This window comes from Scyliorhinus canicula, chromosome 9, assembly GCF_902713615.1.
Source record: "Scyliorhinus canicula chromosome 9, sScyCan1.1, whole genome shotgun sequence".
Lineage (NCBI taxonomy): Eukaryota > Metazoa > Chordata > Chondrichthyes > Carcharhiniformes > Scyliorhinidae > Scyliorhinus > Scyliorhinus canicula.
Window position 1 is genome coordinate 133,779,259 of NC_052154.1, and position 15,680 is coordinate 133,794,938.

At 46.8% G+C, this 15,680-nt stretch overlaps 1 protein-coding gene across 1 annotated transcript in view; it reads left to right on the top strand.

The window, feature by feature from the left end:
* The first annotated feature begins 346 nt into the window (after window positions 1-346).
* LOC119971718 (acyl-CoA 6-desaturase-like) overlaps window positions 347-15,680 on the top strand; it is an 85,813-nt gene continuing 70,479 nt past the window's right edge. The window contains exon 1 of the mRNA XM_038807658.1: window positions 347-931. Within this exon, the coding sequence (XP_038663586.1) occupies window positions 725-931 (207 nt within the window). The 5' untranslated portion in view covers window positions 347-724. The remainder of the gene's footprint in view (window positions 932-15,680) is intronic.

A 15,680-nucleotide genomic window follows, 5' to 3' on the forward strand; every position in this document is an offset into this window, starting at 1 on the left:
GGGGGGGGGGGGGGGAAATAAAATACTAAATGAACCCTATTTCCTTTAAAACTGTACTCACTCGCAAAAATATCAACAAGTTCAAGAGGAATTTGACCAACAACCCTTCAGTATTGTGTCCTGCAGCAAGCTGCTTAGGAGGTGTTACTGAGCCCCAGCAGGAGCTAGGTTCACATTGAACAATGGAGAATAGTGCAGGCGGGGAGGCGTTTCTCAGCTCCAATGTGAGGGAGGTGGATAGGCAGGGCAAGGATGCCGGTCGGGGAGTATTGGTCGGTTCCGGCAGCGCCTTGGAGCTGGAGTAGTATTCCCGAGAGTCTGGATTCGGCGCTGTGAGTCAAACAGCAGGAGCAGTGGCTGGCTGGGAAAGGTTGGCACTGTGTCAAGCCCAGCAAAACTCAAAAATCCACCGAGACGATTTTTTTTTGGGCTGCAACCTCAATGAAGTGAGGTTTGATATGAAAGCTTTGGTGGGAAGGATCAGCCCCCTAACCGGTTCGAAAGATCAAAATTGAACCAATGCCTGCAGACGAGGGCTGTGGCACAGTCAGTTGATTGGTGCAAAATCTCTGCTGATCTCCTAGGTTACAGCATCGCATTAATGGTTAATTCTTGTAGGATGTTGCTGGGCGGGCTGGAAATATAAGATGAACTGCTAAAGCAAAGAGGGCAGGTAGAGGGAGAGAGGAACCGTGAGAAGGCAAGGAGAGGCAGAGAGGACAGAATGGGGAAAGGAGGAGAGAAGGGAGAAGAAGAAGGGGAGTATGAGAAAATGTTAGCCCTTTACACCTGGGAAGAGATCCAGAAGCACAATGGCAAGACGGACAAGTGGCTTGTGATTGATAGGAAAGTATATAACGTGACTAACTGGGCCTTAAAGCACCCTGGAGGGATACGGGTTATCAGTCATTCTGCCGGAGAGGATGCCACGGTAAGCAGATCACCTTTAAACAAACATTAGATCGATTGTCCGCTTCCGTTGCCTCAGCGAGATGCTGCCTGAATATAAAGTCAGAAGGCATTCCAATGATCCAGTTCTGCGTTTCCCGTGCTCTTTTACTGTTCATTTGTGACCTGCCAGTTCATCATTGTAATATTCATCGATAGTATGATTCTATTCTATGATAGTCATTTTCGCAATTGACAAAGTATTTTCCCTGTTTCAGAATTTCATTTTTTTGTTTTGCGGCGCAGATTATCTTGCACTTGTCCCCCCCCCCCCCCCCTCTCTTTCGTTTTAACAAAAAATGTTTATTCAAGACAAGGTACGGAAGAAAGCACAGTTCCGTGGCAGATGACCAAGGTTACTGGAGTTCAGGGATCCGAAGTTACTATCGGTCAGATTATATGTGGGCCACTGCTTCTGAAGGGAACACTACATAGGCAGTTCCTAGGCTCAGAATACTAAAGGCGAGGTCTACATCTGAATTACTAAATTGCTAAGGGCAAAATAGTGAAGTATAATTCTTCTGAGTCACTCATACAGAAACAAGTTTTTTTGAAAAAATTGCGATTCGGAATAATTACATGGGCTACTGATTGTGGTTTACCCAAAACTGAAATTGTAATTTCCAAATACTGTACTCATACTAATCATGGTAAATTCAGTAATACAGTTTAATAAATGATTCATTCAAACACCCATAAATTGACAGCATTATTAATCAATCATAGAATTTAGAGTGCAGAAGGAGGCCATTCAGCCCATTGAATCCGCACCGGTCCCCGGAAAGAGCATCCTACTTAAACCCACGCTTCCACCCTATCCCCAGTAACCCCACCTAACCTTTTGGACACTAAGGGGCAATTTTACGTGGCCAATCCACCTAAACCACACATCTTTGGACTGTGGGAGGAAACCGGAGCACCTGGAGGAATTCACGCAAACAGGGGGAGAAAGTGCAAATTCCACGCAGACAGTCACCCGAGGCCGGAATTGAACCCGGGTCCCTGGAGCTGAGAGAATGCTGTTATAGAATGCCATCTCCAAAACCCTGCTGAAGATCCTACAATGTTAATAACCTAAACAAAACTTGACTCTTTTGGTCGGTGTAATATATTAACTCTGATAAGTACTACCTAACTGGTCTGCAATTCATATTAGTGCTACAATAATGCTAATAATCAATGTTAATTCAGAATCAATTGCAAACAACCAGGACCGTATACCATTTTCTCCAATTTGTGTTCCTCTGCTGTGGAAAGTGCTGACTTTTTGTGGGTCACAGTTGGAATGGTGCTTGTCAAGTGACCATTCTTTACGCAGACCTAGAATTAGACTGTTGTTCATTTGTGGGGGACAATACACCATACTCAATGTCAAACCCGCCTGCAGTAAGACCTGGATAACATTCAACTTTAGACCAAAGGCTAGGCAATGACCATCTCCAACAAGAGAAAGTCTAACCACTTCCCCTTGACATTCAGTGGCATTACTATCACCGGATCACCATCATCAGTATCCTGGGAGTTACTGTTAACCAGAAACTTAACTGGACCAACCAGTGGTTACAAGAGCAAATCAGATACTGAGAATTGTGTGCCGAGTAACTTTCCAGCTGACTCTCCAAAGTCTTCGTACCATCTACAAAGAAGAAGTCCGGAGTGTGACGGAATACTCTCCACTTTCTTAGATGGGTGCAGCTCCAACTCGCAAGAAACTTGACACTGTCCAGGAGCTCGTTTAACAGGCACCTCAACCTGCCATAAATATTCATTTGCTCCACCACTGGTTCTCTGTGCCTGCAAAGTGTACCATTGTTAGCAAGGCTCATATTCTGGAAATGAATAAAATAGGGAAAAGAATGGACTACTCAGCATGTAGTGCTGGACATTGACCTAGAACCCTTTTGTTATGTGGTTTGAAGTCAAATTTATGGTGCAGTATTACATGTAGTGATCAGTGATGTTTGGTTGAATAATCCTGTGATGCAGTGCACAAAAGGGTGAGGGAGTTGAAAAAGCAATTGTAAACTGCCCCAATGGCTTAATATGACAAAAAGTTACAAAGAGCTGAATGAATCCAACCCAAACCTTATTATGTGCTGACTTAATTTATCACCACAATTGATCTCAGCACCCTAGACTGAAGACAGACAAAATAAGCAAGAATTTCCTGATCATTCTTCAGAGGCATTGTTGGAAAGTGTATGTGCACTTAATGTGAATGAAAGGTGAAAACAGGATTGAGTTTGCTTGCAATGCACCCCAAGGTTAAATTGCCTGACAACATTCTTGATGTAGGATCACCCAGGAAACATGAGACCTGGGAGCACGTCTGTAGTTGCGTACCATACCATGATACAGCCCATGTGAGGGAGGATGGCATGTAATGCATGCCAGAGGTTCAATAGGTAAGGTGCGCTTACAAGATGCCAATAGTTCTCTGTTTGAGTGAAACTCATCTGACTTTCCCTGATACTCCACAGATGGAGTGATGATAGGGTCCCTGACTGTGAACTTCACAGTGGAATTATTTTGTCTGAATATCGCAACTGCCTTAGCGAACAGTTAAATCTTCTTTTTGAAGTTGTTATTAATGTATACCTGGGTAAAAACAGCACACGTACTCAGAAAGTCGCTGGCCTATGTTGAGTTAATTCATTGCACCTGAAGCAGCAATAGGGAGTCTGCAATTCATTGAATTATAAAATTAGTCCCACATCCAGGCCTTTCCCCATAATGCTGCAAACTAGCCCATTACACATGCATGCAAAAATAATTTTGACAAATTACTATGGAGTCTGAATCCACCATTTTGGAAGGTAGTGTGTTGCATATCTTAGCAAACCTCTCCAGGAATGTTCTCTCATTTTCCCTCTTTTTTTTTTGCCAAATATTTTCAATCTATAATCTCTGGTTACTGGTCCACTGACCAGAGAAAATCGTTTTTTGCCCCTACTTGATGTATCAATTTTGAATATCTCTGTTTCCCCTTAACCTTCTCTGTTTTAAGGAGACCAGGTCAAGTTTCTTCATTGTCTCCACATTACTGAATTCACTCATCCCTGGAAAATGCCCTATGTACCTTCTCCAGAGCCTTGACATCCTTCTTAAAGCACGATGCACCAAATTGTACACAATACACTGAGGCCTAACCAGTGATTTGTAAATGTTTATCATGGCTTCCTGGTTTCTGTATTCAATGCCCCTGCATACAAAGTCAACTATCCTTTATTAAGTCCATTATCAACTGGACCTGCACCTTTGAGGATTTGTGTATAAACACCTTCAGCTCCCTCTGCTCTTCTAATTCTCTCAGTATTACCACTTAGATGATACTGCCTCCCCATGTTGTTTCTTCCAAAGTCCATCTCTTCACACTTGACTGTGTTAAGTGGCATCTACCATCTGTCTGCACATTTCACCATGCTATGTTGTCCTGAAGTCTGCTGCTGTCTAACTCACTATTACTATGTTGTCAATTTTTGTCCATCTGAAAACTTTGATTTAATTCTCTGCCTAAGTGCATGTAATTTATTTATATCAAAAAAACACTGACCCCCAGAGGCCTCACTGTATACCTCTCTCCAAGCAGAAAAGCATCTGTTCATCATTACTCTCCATCTCTTACTCTTTAGCCAATTTCATACTGAAGTCACCATTGTCCTTTTAATCCCATGAGCTTCTATTTTCTGAATAAGTCTATTATGCAGTACTTTGCCAGATACCTTTTGAAAATCTATATATGCAACATCTACTACAGTACCTTCATCAACTTTCTTTATAATATCTTTAAAGAACTGAATCAGGCTAATGGGACACAATTTTCCATTAACAAATCTGTGCTGCCTGTCTTTTACAATACAAAGATTCTCAAAGTAAAGCTTATTTTATTCTTGACAATAGTTTCCCATAGGTTTCTCACCACTGATATTAGATTGATTAGTCTGTATCTACCAGATTTTTCCTGTCACCTTTTTTGGGCAGGTCTGTAACAGGACAGCACGGTAGCACAAGTGATTAGCACTGTGGCTTCACAGCACCAGGGTCCCAGGTTCAATTCCCTGCTGGGTCACTGTCAGTGCGGAGTCTGCACGTTTTCCCTGTGTCTGCATGAGTTTCCTCTGGATGCTCCGGTTTCCTCCCACAGTCCAAAGACTTGCAGGTTAAGCGGATTGGCCATGCTAAATCGCCCTTAGTGACCAAAAAAGGTTAGGAGGGGTTATTGCATTACGGGGATAGGGTGGAGGTGAGGGCTTAGGTGGGTCGGTGCAGACTAGGTGGGCCGAATGGCCTCCATCTGCACTGTATGTTCTATGTTCTATTTACAATCTTGAATGCTCAGGTGCCACTTCTATACCCAAGGAGGATCACAAGGTGTTGTCTGAGCATCTGTCTCCACATGAGTCTTAGTTTTATGGGTTAGGGAGGGGAAAAAAGATCAAGACAACAAATATTTGTCTCGTTAGTGACATCACCTGCAAAGTGCGCAGATGTAGATGACAGAATTGTTTTTAGCTTTAATAATCTCTGTGACCAATTAGTCTAATAATTCTCTCTTGACTTGGATATGTAGAATGTTCACTTGGATGAGATTTTGGGGCTGCCAGTTTCCTGTGTAACTACACCCAAATGTATAGATGAACACTTTTAGGAGAATAACTGGCAAAAATTGAAGACAATTTCTCTCCACTCTCCAACCACACTCCACTACATTTGGTATAGTAGCTGCATTCTCTCTTCATGGTATTGCCCCATATCCAAATAGTTAATCTTCCTGGGTGAGCCCAGACAGTGAGTGTCAACAAGCTGTTCAACTGCTGGGGGCATTGCAGTTAAGCCGTCACCTATGCTTACTCTCTTGAAATTTGTTACTTGGAAAAGAATCATGTAGTCCCTTTCAACCCATGATTGATGTACGTGCCCACACTTAGCACATGGCGAAGTAGGAAGAGATTGGTAGATTGGAATTCAAGAGTATGAAAATGATTCTTCAGTTGTACGTAGTCTTGGCCAGGCCCCATTTGGAGTAGGAGTTCAGTTTATGGTATGGAATTTAAGAAAAGATAATTTAACCTTGGAAGGACTACAGCCCAAATTCAGCAGAATTATACTGGCACACCAAGGGATAAATTTATTCAGACAAGTTGCATAAACTTGGCTTGTATTCCTTTTAGTCTCAAAGGTCGGGGAGAGTGGGGTGATCTAATTAAGGTTTTTAGGTTTCCTCCCACAGTCCAAAGATGTGCGGGTTAGGTGGATTGGCCATGCTAAATTGCCCATAGTGTCCTAAAAAGTAAGGTTAAGGGGGGGTTGTTGGGTTACAGGTAAGGGTGGATACGTGGGTTTGAGTAGGGTGATCATTGCTCAGCACAACATCGAGGGCCGAAGGGCCTGTTCTGTGCTGTACTGTTCTATGTTCTAACTGTTCCATCTGCTGGCAGAATCCAGATGCAGTGGGTAGAATCTTAAAAGTGGAGTTAGGGTGAAATTAGGAGGCAGTTTTCACACAGAAGGGGCGGGATTCTCCGACCTCCCACTGGGTCGGAGAATCGCCGGGGGCTGGCGTCAATCCCGCCCCGCCGTGTCCCGAATTCTCCGCCACCAGAGATTCGGCGGGGGGCAGGAATCGCGCCTCCCCCCCCGGCAATTCTCCGGTCTGTGATGGGCCGAAGTCCTGCCGCTGTCAACCCTCTCCCGCCGGCGTGGATCAAACCACCTACCTTACCGGCGGTAGCATCACCTGCCCGGGCAGGCTCCGGGGTCCTGGGGACGGGTGAGCGGGGATGATGTCAGCTGACGCTCCAGCGCATGCGCGGACTTACTCCGGCCGGTGAAGTCCTTTCGGCCCCAGCTGGCGTGGCGCCAAAGGCCGTCCCCGCCAGCCGACGGTGCGCCAACCACTCCGGCGCGGGCCTAGTCCCTCAAGGTGAGGGCTTGGCCCCTAAAGGTGCAGATTCGCACCTTTGGGGCGGCCTGACACCGGAGTGGTTCACGCCAGGACCCCCCGCCCCGCCGGGTAGGGGAGAATCCCGGCCAGGGTAATGGAAAGTTGGAGGTCCCTCTTCCAGAAGGATGTGGATGCTGGTGAGATTTTCAAGATTGAGAGCAATACGTTTTTGTTAGGTAAGGGAAGAAAGACACATGAATGGAGTTAGGTTATACATCAGCCATGATCTCACTGAATGGTGGGACAGGCTCGAGAGCTGGAGTAGTCTAGTTGGATTCTTATATCTCGCTCCTGAGCTGAGGGGCACTGAGACCAAGGCAATGTCCTGCGCGTCATTCCAGGTGAAACGTGGTGGTTCAGTGAAAGCCAGGAAATTGAAACTGGACCTCTTCCTGGGGGTCTATATGGTCAGCTACATGCAGCTATTATCAGCTGGGCAATCTTCGAGAAGTATTTTCACTCCAATTAATGATATTGCTGTTCAGGGAAGAAAATGCCGATTAAACCCATAATTAAAGGGTGGACTTGTGACAGGTAACCAGTTATTTTGTGCTTTGAGTTTCATCACAACACGGAAAGGCCACATGACTTACTGATGTAAAGCTTGCACACACCGAATCCTCATGGAACACTAATGAGTCCCAAATGAATAGTTTATCCCATGGCAGCAGAGTCACAGCACTAGATGAGAGGAAAGGAAAGAGGAGCAAGAAACTCCACAGGATTCAACTTATTCCTTGAGGACTAATGTATTCACATGATGGCAATGTTTGTACTTCATACCAACGACTACGCAACTGAGCTTAATCATCCACACTTGCTTAAATTGTTAAATAATAGAGTCAAGACAGACAAACATACATTGCTTATTTCCATCTGTTGCAAACTGGTTAACCATTGCATTTGCAAATTAAAATGTTTAAGGCTCTATTGGGAAGTGAAGAATATTAGCCATTTAAATATTAACAATAAATATCCTGTGATGCTGCCCATGGTAAGTTCTAGAATATACTGTTTAAATTATTAAGGCTAGATGATGTTACATATTGGACACTGACTGACCTCTAGATAGTCTGTGTCCCTTTTGTAAAATAAAATGTAAAGTATCCAGTTCTTTTTTTTTCCAATTAAGGGACAATTTAGCGTGGCCAGTCCACCTACTCTGCATATCTTTGGGTTGTGGGGGTGAGATCCACGCAGACATGGGGAGAATGTTTAACTCCACACGGACAGTGACCCAGAGCCGGGATCAAACCCGGGTCATCGGCGCCGTGAGTCGGCAGTGCTAAGCATTGCACTGCTGTGCCGCCCCAGTTTGTATCCCTTTGAGACCACAAAGTCTCATTGAGTAAACAGCTCCTCGGGCAAATTGCATTTTAATTGCTTGGTGAAGAAAGGTGATCAAATTAGAAAACTGTTCCAGGATCCAAGTCATAAGCATCTGGTGTTCAGTCACTGACTTCCTTTTGTTTGTTGTGTGACAGACATCTGAAGTGTCATGAAGAAACTATGAGATAGATGATGTACATATTAGGCACACTCTGAAATATACTGTATTCTTCTCCCACTTGTCCTCAACAATCAAACTGCATTTCATCAATAGTCCGCTTGATAAATATCAATATTTTGGTTCATCGATAATTCAGCTGAAATTGGAGCTACTGGCTGGTTAAAAATGTCAGGAGCGGGATTCTACATTCCCCAAAACCGATTTTGTCATCAGTGATTGGCGGAGAATCCCTTTGTACGACTGAATTGGGGGCGGTGCCAGTTTTCGGATGCTCCACACCCCCCTAAAATGGCATCATCGGGGAGTGAGCCACACGCCGTTGGGACGGCCTCAGAACGTTACCTGAAGGCCCTCCCCCAATGCTCTGCCCACGATGGGCCGAGTTCACAACGGTTCAGTTTTCGTGAACCTGGCGTAGTGGCTGTGGACCGTGTCCAGCGGCGCCACAGTTGGAGTGGGTGGGAGCTGTGCCGCTGGCCGGGGTGGCTTCGGTGGGGACTGGGCGGAATGGTTAGGGTTGGTGAGGGGGTGTCCAGGGGGGCACTACCTGGCATGTTGTATGGCACGACCGCTGCAGGTCGTCGGCGTGCGCATGCGCGGCCACGGACCCGGCAGTCTTCCGGCCGGTTATTTCAAAAGGACTGTGTGATTCACGTGGCACGGCTGCTAGCCCCTCACTGGTTGGAGGGTAGGTGCTGGGGCCTCGATGATTTTTTCATCATAGGACTTCCTCCAGACATAGCCTCAAAATCAGAGAATCCAGCCCCATGTCTCCATTCATGGGCTTCAAATGTTGACGTGCAGTTTCAACTGAATGTTTTTGAAATCTGGTTCTACTGCACATGCTTGTGCAATGTTAAAATCACATTGCATCATTAAGAGATTAGTTGATAAACTGGAAATGCAATTCGACTATAATGTTCATTCATATGTCGCGTAATCACTACTGTATTGTAATACCTTCAAGTGTGATAAAAGATCCTGGAGCGGTGTCCGTCCCGGATCCGGGCACGCCGGGTGAATAGTGGGAGGGGGCAAAATCGAGATTCGCGCCACGTGCAAAATATTTTGCGATTCACCCGGCGTGCTCCTGAAGGCAAGTTTCGGATCAGGCCTAAAAATGGCAAGAATAACATTAACCCTAATTTGCATTCATTTCAGTCTCGTTAACTGCCAACTTACCGGTGTCATGGCATCACATGCCACCCTGTTCTGCTCGCTGCCATTGAGGTGCGCAGTGTTAGGAAGGGGAGAGTCGGAAGAAATGGAGACTGCCATCATCTTCATGATTAGCACAGTTGCTTCACAGCACCAGGGTCCCAGGTTTGATATCTGGCTTGGGTCACTGTCTGTGCGGAGTATGCATGTACCCCCGTGTTTCCATGGGGTTTCTGCAGCTGCTCCGGTTTCATACCACAAGTCCCGAAAGACATGCTGTTAGGTAATTTGGACATTCTGAATTCTCCCTCTATGTTCCTGAACAGGCATCAGAATGTGGCGACTAGAGGCTTTTCACAGTAACTTCATTGCAGTGTTAATGTAAGCCTACTTGTGACAATAAAGATTATTATTATTATTAAAAGAGGGCATTGTGATCTGCACGCTTAATGGCACAGGGTGTGTGTATAGCAGGTGGCATGTATTTATACCGAACCTGGACATGAAGCGGTTGTGCTGGTGGTTGCCAGGGGGTTTGAGGGGGGGTTGGGGGTTGGGGGGGGGGGGGGGGGGGGGGGGGGCAAGTTTTGGGAATTTGAGGCATGACAAGGCGAAACTGATGCCAGGAGAGAGGTGGCAACTTGTCCTTGCAGCTTATTGGAGGTGATTGGTCTTCTTCTGCATTGGACAGCAGTTCGCCTTTTCGTGCTGTCCGCTCTGACAGCCGTTGTCATTGCCTCTCAGGCGGCATTGCTCACCCTGCTGCAAGTCCACCAACCCCCAAAATGAGGAGCAGGTCTGTGCGCTGCCACACTTGTGCGTTGACTGGGAGTAGGTGGTGCAGGAACGTTTAAAAGCCCCCCCCCCCCCCCCCCCCCCACCCCCGGACTCCCCCCTTGTTAGCAGCGAGCAGCTGAGGCACAAGTCGGGCAATCAGACTGCAAGGGTGCCAATAATATCGTGAATTTTGTGTGGTCTCATTTTTGGCATTAAGTGCCGTTGAATACGGATCGTGATCTTGCCAATGCGGCCGTTGGGAAATTCCTCGCCAAATCCGCCCAAAACAGGACTTTAACTTTGGTCAGCTGAATCACGCCCATGTAAAAATGAATATCTTGCACAAATTACATATATGTAGTCAGCAATCCTGTCCTTGTCAGAGATCTCTCACTAAGGTAGCAGCTTCCACCCTGATCATCTTTCTTTTGACTCCGTAGTATAGTTCAAACCGAACTTTCTCATAATTAAATAATTGAGATCAGTTTCATGCTGTTCTCGTCAAAGGGTTTGGTTATTTGACATCAATTAAGCACTAAATAATGACTGAGTCCTAATTAGAACGATAATGAATTTGTTTTAAACTGCATTAACCCTTGAAATAAAAAATATAGAGGGAGGAAAACATTGGGCAAGTTATTGGTGAATCTATACACAAACTCTTAATGTATGTAAATGAGGGGGGGAAAGGAGAAAACCAGTCTGAAGTATCATGACTAGATACTGTCCCCTCCCACCCCCAGCAGTCACGTTACCTCCTGGGAGTGGCAATAAATTGGAAAAAGTAACATGGGACAAAAAAAACCAGAAAGGCTGACCCCCTCAGGAAATCAAACACTGTCCAGGAAACCACATTAATCATTTGTGCATTATCTGTTTAATCACTGGCCTCCGATGTGATCTCTACCCCAGGCAATAACTGGTCCAAATCCCTTTTGAAGGCTAGCACAGAAACCAGCATCCACAAGCCAGCAACAAATCCCAAATGTTAAATACTCTGGGAAAAGAAGAAATACCTAACCTATTGTTTGCTTCTATTCTGTATAGTTTCAGTGCATTGCTCCTTGACTGATGAAATCTGACAAGTGAAATAATCTATCAATAGGCACATGACCCAGCTCTTTAATTATTTGATACCCCTCTATCAGCCTGTCTTTAAAACTCTGCTGGCACTTTGATACATTTGTGTTAATATTTCTTGCCATCGTTTTTATGTCCACATTTATGACAAAAAAGTTCGAAGTAAACCTGCCATGTTGTAATGAGATAATCTGTCCACTCGTTAGTTTTTATACACTGGCTGGGATTCTCCGATCTGGGTGCGCCCCAGCACTGCTGCCAGTGAGAACTGAGAATTTGGTGCTCAGCCAAAACTCCATTCACTACAGCGGGACTCGCTGGCGTAAACAGGCAGAGAATTCAGGCCATTATCGGAGCCTCCATTTGCCATGTTGTTTCAACTTTAAGTAAAATTCTCTGGCTACAAATTTCCATCTTTCTTCTGGTGTATATTAGCCATAAGTGCAAAGGCTCCATGACCCATAAAAAAACCTATGATGTTCCTGGGAAAGTTGCCTGAATCAGAAACCTGTTTTTAAAAATGTAATTCCTTTCTCAGAATTACGAAGCCAATGTGCAGAGTGGACAGGGAAAACCCCTAATCAATCTCCTTGCTTGCTCTGAAAACCAATTCAAGTTCAATCCAATTCATGGTCCCCATAAAATGGAAATAGTAGATCCAAGCTGACAAGAGCACGCATCTCCCAATCTCGCACTTGACCTTGTGCTTTATCTTAGCCAAAAGGTCAAACCTCACTCTAACAGCTTTCTCAAATGTCTTTCCAAAATCTGTCTGTGGTCATTTGCACCTCTGCTGATTTCTAGCACCTCGATTTGCTTAGCATAACCTCTCACTTACTGTAAGCACCTCCATAATCACATCATTCGGCCTTTAATGAACCAGAGAGAGCTGATAAAATGGCTTCAAATTGGTTTCAGGAGTGAAATTTAGAAATGAACGGAGATTCTGATCTGACCTCCACATTAATTTGAGTAAAGCAAAGTAATTAAACCTTGTGGCCTTTTGAAGGAATGCATGAAACTGCACACGCCTACACGTCATAGGAAATAGGTGTTGGTTGCTCTAACCTTAATTTCCCTCAAAGATTATACTTAAAGAAACTGCCCTGAATAGCAGCAGTCATTGTGGTTTAGCTACACCCACAATGCTGTTACGGGGGGAGTTCCAAGCTTTCAACACAGTAAAAGAACAGTGACATAATTCCCAAGTCAGGATGGTGTGTGGCTTGGGGGCAATCTGGCAAGTGGTGTTGTTTGCATGCATCTGTTGTCCTTGTCGTACTAGGTGGTAGACGTTGCAGGTTCGCAAGTGACATGATATGCAAACATGCAGCTAATGAACACATAGAATAGGACACACCCAATGAGCAGTCAGGACACTCAGGGGTGGTATCTCACTATAAAAGGGATGAGGCACTCACACCCCGCCTCTTTCCACAGGCCAATATCTACAGAGTGAGACAGGGTGTATCCTCAGCATCACGCCCCAGCACGTTGCTTAGAGCAAGGCTGGTTCAGTCAGACTGAGTTACTACATTTAGATTAGAAGAGTCGAACTCATTGAGAACTGTTATAATAGTTCAATAAAACACATTGAACTCACTTCAAAGTCTGGAGGATCTTTTACTCAAAACTGCATCAAGTGGCAGCTTGTGTTATTCCAAATTACATAACACAACATGATACCAGGAGTCTGTTCAATCTAGTCAGTTCAACTCAGCAAGATCTGTGATGACCAACGAATGTATACCGGCACAATGGAAAAGATTCGGGCTCCTCACCAGCTCAGGACCTCCGGCAAACTCAGTGCCAAATGGCAGACATTCAAGCAGAAATTTCAGCTTTATGTCGAAGCAGCCTCATACCTCGTTCCCATACCAGCCTCCCCGAACAGGCGCCGGAATGTGGCGACTAGGAGCTTTTCACAGTAACTTCATTGAAGCCTACTCGTGACAAGTTATTATTATTATTATTATTCATCAGACCTCAATGGTGCGTCTGATGCACGGACGATAGCTATTTTGCTCACCACAGCGGGTGATCACGCCTTGGAAATATTCAACTCCTTTCACTTCGCCGAAGACCAGGATAAGACAAAGTTTCAGACCATTCTGGACAAGTTTGACAGCCACTGTGAGGTGGACGCCAACAAAATATTCGAGCGCTACATATTCAAGCAGCGATTGCAAGGTAAAGACGAATCCTTCAACTCATATTTAACTAACCTTAGACTGCTAGTGCAATCCTGCAACTTCGGTGATATCACTGATTCCATGATCTGAGACCAAATTATTTTTGGAGTTTACTCTGATCCTCTGAGAGAGCAGTTACTGAAAATCAAGCATATGACCCTGCCAGTCACGATTGAAACATGCACAGCGCATGAGCACGCTAAAAATCGCTATTCCCAGTACAAAACGGCAGAAAATGATACACTAGCCTCCCACGAGGCGGAGAGTGTGCAGGCCATCTCCCGGATGCAGCGTCTCAACATTGACGAAAGCGGCCATTTCGGCGCACTTCCCGGGGCCCGACACATGCGTGATGCGAATGGGATAACAAAGCGGATGAAACCCGCACTGCGCAGGTGCAACGACGCATGGAGCGCCAGGACGCTGACGTCGTGACGTGTTCAAACTGTGGCACCGCCCATTTAAAGAAACACTGCCCTGCAAGAGGCAGACGCTGTTTAAACTGCGAGAAGCCAGGCCACTATGCAGCCCTGTGCAAATCTGCACCACCAGTCAGGAGCCAGCGCTCCCAATTCCAACGACGGCGCATCTGGGCCGGGATTCTCCCCTACCCGGCGGGGCGGGGGGTCCCGGTGTAGCGGAGTGGCGCCAACCACTCCAGCATCGGGCCTCCCAAAAGATGCGGAATTCTCCGCACCTTTAGGGGCTAGGCCTGCGCCGGAGTGGTTTCCACTCCGCCGGCCGGCACCAAAACTGGCGCCAACGGCCTTTGGCGCTACGCCATCTGGAGTCAGGGCTGGCCGAAAGGCCTTCACCGGTCCGCGCATGCGCCGGTGCGTCAACGGCCGCTGACGTCACCACCGGCGCATGCGCGGTAGGGGGGGTCTCTTCCGCCTCCGCCATGATGGAGGCCGTGGCGGCGGCGGAAGAAAAAGTGTGCCCCCACGGCACTGGCCCGCCAATCGGTGGGCCCCGATCACGGACCAGGCCAGGTCCGATTGCCCCGCGCCCCCCAGCACCCCGGGGGCCTGCTCACGCCGCCAATCCCGCCGGCACCAGAGGTGGTTTAAACCACGTCGGCGGGATTGGCCTGTCAGCGGCGGGACTTTGGCCCATCACGGGCCGGAGAATCGCTGCGGTGGGCACGCCGATCGGCGGGGCGTGATTCCCGCTCCCGCCGATTCCCGGGTGGCGGAGAATTCCGGCCACGGCGGGGGCGGGATTTACGCCGCCCCCGGGCGATTCCCCGACCCTGCGGGGGGTCGGAGAATTCCGCCCCTGGAGTGTGCAACAACGCGGACAGGATTCTGATCCCGGCAGTGAAACTGATCCAGGTGATGAATACCTCGACAATGCCTACCGTATGGGCATTATTACAACGTATGATTATGCCATACCAGACACATCGCAAGTCCAATCCAGCCTAGCTGTGGATTCCGAGGACGAATGGTGAGCAGTGATGAAGGTCAACCACTGCCCCATCCAGTTCAAGCTGGACACAGGTGCCTCTGCCAACCTCCTCTCACAGGCAGACTTCAGATGGATTAAGAAGCCCCCCACAGTCTTTGGGGAGGCTTCCTGCAAGCTCCTGGATTACAACGCATGCCATCACAGCATCTGCATGTATCCAGCCAACACACACAAGCACGGTTACGCGTTGAAATTGTTAAGCCAGACAGGGCATCCCTACTTGGTGCACATGCCTGCAAGCAGCTGAACCTCATTCACAGGGTTTACACAACAACATCCTCCCATGTGGATCTTCAGGCTGGCATCGACGAGATCCTCGCCCAGTAACTAGATGTGTTCAACGGAATAGGCAGGCTGCCGCATCGATACAAGATTTTGCTATAATCTGATGCCAAGCCAGTGGTCCACACACCACAACGGGTCCCTGCTCAACTGAGAGAGTGCCTGAAGGCACAGCTCAAGCATCTAAAGCAAAAAGGCATCATATCCAAGGTCACCGAACCGACTGACTGGGTCAGCTCGATGGTGTGCGTAAAGAAGCCTTCGGGGGACCTGCGCATCTGCATTGATCCCAAGGATCTCAATAAGAATATCTTGCGGG